At 41.8% G+C, this 7243-nt stretch overlaps 1 protein-coding gene across 1 annotated transcript in view; it reads right to left on the bottom strand.

The window, feature by feature from the left end:
- ARPC5 (actin related protein 2/3 complex subunit 5) overlaps window positions 1–7243 on the bottom strand; it is an 8712-nt gene extending 1469 nt beyond the window's left edge. Inside the window, exons 1-3 of the mRNA XM_003410848.4 lie at window positions 6949–7243; window positions 4032–4104; window positions 1755–1931 (exon numbers count right to left, since the gene is read on the bottom strand). Coding sequence (XP_003410896.1) covers window positions 1755–1931; window positions 4032–4104; window positions 6949–7091 — 393 coding nt within the window. The 5' untranslated portion in view covers window positions 7092–7243. The remainder of the gene's footprint in view (window positions 1–1754; window positions 1932–4031; window positions 4105–6948) is intronic.

Below are 7243 nucleotides of genomic sequence, written 5' to 3'. Positions count from 1 at the left end.
ACCAGGCACTGTTCCTTGATGCTGGAGATACAGTAATAAAACCCTCAAAGTCTCTGCCCTCATGCACTTAAATTCCAATGAGATTCTAGTTTACATTCTAGTATGTTGTTTCCAAATAACAGTAATAAGTTTAAAAAAAAAAAAATTCTGCAGCACATTAAAACAAATAAAAAAACCCAGTTGCTGTCAAGTCAATTCTGACTCATGGTAACCCCCTGTGTGTCAGGGTAGAACTGTGCTCCACAGAGTTCTCAAGGGCTGATTTCTTGGAAGCAGATCCCCAGGCCTTCCTTCGGAGGAGCTTCTGGGTGAACTATAACTGCCAACCTTTTGGTTCGCATCCAAGCTCGTAAACCATTTACACCACTCAAGGACTCTTGCAGCGTTAACGGTCTTGCCTAAAACAGGTCCTCAAAGATAAATTTAGGACACTACAGATATGAACACTTAAAGAAATAATAGTGAACACAGATGTAGTAGAGTTTATTTGTAAGAGCATATAAAAATTCTTGCCTCATTCTCTCATTTTAAGCACACAATCCGGGATCAACCAAACCAACTTCCATTTAGATTAGAATCAGAGCTTGTCAGACTTTTTTTTCTCCCAAGCTAACAAGATATTACTTAATAGGTAACTTCGGAACTTTAACCTTGACTTTATCTTAAAATATCGGAAGTCACAATTAAGCATCAGGAATTTGAAGCTCTAGTTTACCTCTGGAAACCCCGGTGGCACAGTGGTTAAGAGCTACAGCTGCAAACCAAAAGGTAAACAGTTTGAATCTACCAGGCACTCCCTAGAAACTCTATGGGGCAGTTCTACTCTATCCTATAGGGTCGCTATGAGTTGGACTTGACTCAATGGCAACGGATTTTTTTTCTAGTTTACTTCTGCTCAAAAAACTGTGTATTGGGTACTGTGCTGGATGTGGAAGATACAAAATTGAACAAATGCAGCATTTGCTGGTCTAGTGGGAGGAGACAGATATAAACGGGTAATTTTAATATATGAAATGACACACTTATGCTTAGGGTAATAAACAGCAATAACAGTGCTGAGAAGGGTCATGAACCCAGCCTGACGATGTAGGGGAGTGCGTCAGGTATGGCTTACCAGAGAAAGTGATACACTAAAATGATGAGTAGGTGAAAGACTGAGATAAGAGGCAAAGGAAGGCATTCAGGCAGAGAGAGAATCCTGAGCAAAGGTATGGACGTGTGAAAATGTACGGTGCATTCAAGGAATAGGCTGGCACTATGGAGCATAAAGGAAGAATGATGGGAAGATGAAGCTGGTCATGGGAACTTGGACTTTATTCTGAGGTAAGTGACAAAAACAGATTTGGATTAGAGAGATCTTTCCGGTGGCTAAGTGGGGAACAGATTTGAGGGAGACAAAACTGGCAGCTGGGAGACTGGTTAGGAAGCTACAGCAACACACTAGTAGAGATGCTGTGAATAGCTGCACTGGAGATGTACTTCAGAAAGGATTTGAGGAGTATCTAAAAGATAAGATTGGCAAAAACTAGTGACTGATGTCAGGAACAATTGAAGATACAACACTAGGTCTTTCCTCCAATTTTTTTTTTTCAACATGATTTTAATTCTTTATTTTGAAATAATTTTAGACTTCAGAAAAGTTGCAAAAGTAATACAAGGAGTTCAGGAATGCCCTTCACCTAGTTTCTCCTCAAGTCACTGTTATCCTCTATTGTAAAGAAACCAGTCAAGTAGATTTATAATTGGTAACTTACCTTTTCATGCCACTGCAATAACACAGCACTGCTATTGTCAGAGGGGCTCTCAAAGCCTTTATAAATATACTTCATTAGGAGATCTACACCATTCTTGTCCAGAGATTGAACTGCCTTCTCAATATCATTAGCTTTAAAAGAGATGAGTACCTTCAAGACAATGCTGCCTGCCCGATCCTGAGGGTAAACAAATAACAGAACATTTAGACTCGTAGGTGTGGGCTTGCAAATTTAGAAAGACATGGCTGGGAAAGTGACATTTGAGTAAAGACCTGAAGGATGTGAAAGAGGAGGCCTTAGGGATATCTGAGGAAAGACTGTTTCAGACAGGAAAGGACAAGTGCTGTTAGTGTGTTTATGGAATAGCAAAAAGACCCAACGGCTAGAGCAGAGTGGTGGAGAATAGCAGGAAGGGAAGTCAGATAGGTAATGGGAGGCCAGGTCATGTAAGGATTGCAGGCCACTGTAAGGGTTACAGCTTTTACTCAGAGAATGGAGATGATCTTGAAAGGGTTTGAGAAGAACGGTGACATGATCTGACTTATGTTATAACAGGATCACGTGGTTCCTGTATTGAGAATAAACTGGGGCTGGGGTTGGGGGTGAGGAGGCAGAAGTAGGCAGACCAATTAGGAAGTTACTGCAATAACACAGGCAACGAATGATAGTAGCTCAGCTAGCATGACAGCAGTGGAGGTGGTGAGGAGCGGACATATTCTTGACATACTTGAAGGAAGAGCTGACAGGATTTGCTAAGAGATCAGGCTGGGACAGTTTATGAAATCAGCGTTTAAATTTTACTTCTTGATCTTAAAACACAAAACAAGGAAATCAGTTTGCAGTTCAATTCAACCTTCAGCTACCCTTCTGAAATGTTTTATTCACTGTTATTTGACTACAGATATGATATACATGATCTTTGTTGATAATGATCTTTTTTCTTTGGCAAAAGGCTGCTCCAAAAGCAGTTATTTTCTTACCCATCAAGCCAGCAAACGGAACACTTAATTTACCCTTTCCACAATTTGTTTCTCCTTCTATTCAAGACAAAGTGATACCCTTTAGCATTCCTGCTGGTCAGTATTTTACAAAATGTTTCTACCACCTATTGTTGTCTTCAGTTTAGAGAATATGCAATTACTCGATAGGGAAAAATATCTTTGCCTCCAGAGCTATAACCTCCCACCCACAAGCTGTGACAAAATTCACCCATATAAAAACAGAAAGTGGCAAAACTGAAATTTCAGTGGAGTTCTCCACAACTTACAGAAACCAAAGACATTGTCCCCTGTTGCCTAGTTAATTATTATGCATTTCCCTAAGTTATTATTTACTTCTCTTCAAAGGAGGTTCTTGAGTCTCCTAGGGTGTATGAATAGCCACTGACAGTGGGGTTCATTTTAAACAATAAATCAGTAAGTAAATAGGGTTCTTAAGAATTAGTGAAGTCTGCTACTGGGAATGTAAATTGCGCAACTTTTCTAATGGGCAATTTGGCCATATGTACAAAAGCCTTAAAAAAAAGTACATTTTTTGATCCAAAGAATTTATCTAAAAGAATGAAGAATTTACAAAAAATTACTCATTTCAGTACAGTACAGGAAAACAATGGTCAATAATTTAAATGTGTTACCACAGGGGATTAGTTATGTATCAACCACAGCATATCAATAAGCAGCTATTAAAAATGATTACATTATTAAAGATTATTTCCTTATTACTAAGGAAAGAACTTCATGTATATCGCTCTACAGTTGAAAAAGGTTGTAAAACTCCATTAAAAAAAAAAAAACAAAACCAGAAAGAAATCTACAAGCATACAGCCACACCAAAAGTTAACAACTGCTATCTCTGGGTGGTGGGATTATGGGTCAGTACCTTTTTAATCCCCCCATATCTGTTTTCTATAATAAATATTTAGTACTAGTTTGATTTTTAATAAATCTTCTAAAAGCATGCGAACAGTGTGTTTATTTTTGTAAATGTTTTACTTATTCTTTGTTTAAATTCAACCTGCGGGGCCTCCTCTAAAAATGCCCACAGGAGTGGCCTCTCTGTCATTTGAACTTTTTGAACTTACTGTGTATACCATGTAGCACTGTCATAACTCAACGCAAGTGTTATTTTTTATAAATTTTAACTTAGCAAACTAAACTATAAGCTCTTTCATGTCAAAGAGAGGGAATAATTAAAATATCTGTTGATTCTGCGAAACTTCAAATGCTTTTGGTATGAATAAAGATGTCAGCAAGGACCGTCTTGCTGTCTGTGACTCACCTTCACCGCCTGACTCTTGGTGTTGATAGGGGGGTTTTTCAAAGCTGCTTGTAGGGCGGCTGTCATGTTTCCTGTGAGGGAAGTTAAGGGGATAACAGCAAAGAGCAGCCCTCAGGTAAGCTTTATAACTTTCAAGAACCATTGGTTTTTAGGACCTGAGTTTATGTACAAAGAGAAAAAATTGCTACAGTCACGATGTTCTTCAATATTGGAAATTCAATCCATTGATTTCAAGGATGTCAATCAAAGGTAAAATACTGAAAACAAAAGAGAACATTAGCCTTAAGACTATTTCACCTTTGGTTCTTAACTATCAAGGAGCCCTGGTGGCACAGTGGTTAAGCACTTGGCTGCTAACTGAAAGGTCACTGGTTCGAAAGCTCTAAGGCTCCAAGGAGAAAGACGCGGCAGTCTGCTTCCGTAAAGATTAAGCCATTGCCACTGAGTTGATTCAGACTCATACAGCCTTGGAAACCCTACGGGGCAGTTCTACTCCGCCCTATAGGGTCACTACGAGTTGAAATTTACTCAATGGCAATGGGTTTAGTTTTTTTTTTTTTCGGTTCTCAACTGTCAAATGAATGCCTTTCACTCTCCCATGAGACACATATGCACATTATCCAGAGTGGTACTAAAGAAAATCTAAAAGGTATATTAAAAAAGGTATATTAGAATTATTAAATTCCAAAGTGAAACAGCCTGTCATCAATCAAAATACATCTTTTTACGATTTTAACTGAGGGGGGAAAAAAAGACTGAACTTTTACTAGAACTATATTCTGTATTAATTAAAATGCTGGTCGAAAATGCTGGTAGGCTACCCTGGTAATCTGAATGATAAAAACCCACACCAGTAATCTCTTAATATTGATAAGAAGAGGCATTACAGAGAGTGTAATAATTCATATGACCCTTAGGTGGCAGCTTAAATTTTCTGTTTTGGGTATTTTCTTTCATATTTCATAAAGGTTATTCAAACCGCCTTAGACTATATTTATTAAACTCAGTCCCTCTATGAAAGCACCAGTGAGTAAGCCAACACGAGAAACGCTAGGCCAATCATACTGTTAGAATGTACAGTCATTCCCCTATAAGGAAAACCACACAGAGTTCACTTGTTCCTCCATCTCTGGTGCTTGACTCTCTCTGTGCAGGCAGGGCTGTCTCCCTTGGTTGTCACAAGGGTAGGAGAAACAATATCTTTATGTTTTAAGATGAACTAATTCAAAAGCAGGCCCCGCTGATATTGATACAGCGGTACTGTTTAAGAGTCATTACAAATCACCTAAAATACGTTAATCTCACAAAATATCTATCCATCACAAAGAATGATTTAAAAAAAGAATAATAGTCACCACTTATCTTCTGCAGGGAAAGGTCTGACAAATACAGTTGGTGGTATAAACTTATTTTCAAGGCTGCATGAACTTCTAGAGAAGCATGCCTTTTGTAGGCTCATTAAGGTGCAAAAAGCTTTACAAAATTTAAATAATGCAAAATAGTAACCGCTGATTGTGAAGGGGGCAGAAACTAATGGAACATCCATATGTTCCTGAATGTTAAGTGCGGCATTTTAGGTGCCTTTATACACCAAAACTAAAAAAAGTAACAACCAACCCCGTTGCCCTGGAGTCGATTCTGTTTCATAGTGACTCTATAGGACAGAGTAGGCTGCCCCCCAGTTTCCAAGGAGCGCCCGGTGAATTCGAACTGCGGACCTTTTGGTTAGCAGCCGAACTCTGTGACCACTAGAACTCTGTGACCACTACGCCACCAGGGTTTCCAAGACTGGATACAGTTGCTACCAAATACTTTCATTCATAAGTTTTCTCCTTTAAAGTTTAATGGGACATCGTGAGGAAAGGGTATAAAAAGCTTTCTTTATCTTACCCATACGCTCAAGAAAAATTCGAAAAGCATTAAGTTCAGTCATTGAGAACCTCTAAAACTACACCTTCTGTTACTGCAACATCTACATTTTTCTAAAAAGATCTGATGCAAGTGTTAATTACAAGTTATGAATCTTCAAACATGCAAAAATCAAAACCAGGAACTGACAGCTACGCTTTAAAATGGAAACAATTTCAGGATTACAAAAGCAATTCTGCTTTACACAAACGACTTATCTTCTATTTATTGGGGTTTATTTGAAGTACTTCTTGGGATTCTGCACATGCATTCCCCGTTTTCTTTGTATTGTCCTTTTAGCAAGTAAAGGGCTTCAAGCTTCCTTTCTGGGAGTTTTGAGGTTTTTGTACTCACTTCCCTCCTCCGATTAACAAATTCTGTGCAACCTGTATTTTGCCAGTTTTTTTCTCGTTTTAAAAAAACGGAAGAAAAGAAAAAAGTTCACGGGCTGAAAAGACACAGGGCTTCAATTCTGCGAACCACCCCAATCCTCCCGGAAATAATTAACTAGGCTAACGTTACCCGAAACAAATCAACAAACCAACAAACCACTACCACCCTTTCTCCCCACCCAAACCCCTACAGACACCGGCCATCAGCCCTTTCTGGCTAACGTGACCCAGAAGCGCCATTCTGGGGAGGAACAGCCGACCTGCCGCGGCACTACCCAGCGCCAGATGCCGCCCCAGCGCCTCGAGGGCGCGGCCAGCAGAGCGGGCTCCCGGGGGCAGGCACTCTGCACGCCACCTGAGGAATCGGGGCGTGGGAGGCGCCGCGCCAAGAGCAGGTCGCCGAGGGCGGGAGCCTGCAGTCCCGAGGCGGCTCGGTTAGAACCGGGAGAGCCTCTCTCTGAGTCTCAGAGTGGGGGACCCCAATGGGACAGGCTCACCGCGGGCCGCAGGCGGCAGCTCCGCGCCCGTCCCCGCGAGGAGACCGTGGTCCTCGGACTCTGCAGGGCGGCGGGGTCCGGGGAGAGGGGCCGGGGGCGGAGGAGCCAGCGCAAGGATATTGTCGCAGGCAGGAGTCCACCTCGCCCTCGTCGGGCCCGGCTTGGCCGTCGCCCCCGTCCTCCTCGTCCACGAACTTGTTCTCGTCGTACTCATCCACGTCCACCTTCCGGAACCGGGCCGACGACACCGTGTTCTTCGACATCCCCAAACCCCACCGGTGGCAAAGGCCTCCCCTCGGTGCTACCTTTACTACAGCAACCCCAGTCCAGCAGGAACCCGCAGGCTGGCGCCTCCACTTCCCTCTTCCGCTCAGGGGCGTCGCCGGCAGAAGCGGCTCAGCCGGTTCTGAGCCTG

The sequence above is a fragment of the Loxodonta africana genome, chromosome 25 (genome assembly GCF_030014295.1).
Source record: "Loxodonta africana isolate mLoxAfr1 chromosome 25, mLoxAfr1.hap2, whole genome shotgun sequence".
NCBI classification, from domain to species: Eukaryota; Metazoa; Chordata; class Mammalia; order Proboscidea; family Elephantidae; genus Loxodonta; species Loxodonta africana.
The sequence above is the reverse complement of the archived record's forward strand: the minus strand, read 5'-3'. Positions and strand labels throughout refer to the sequence as shown.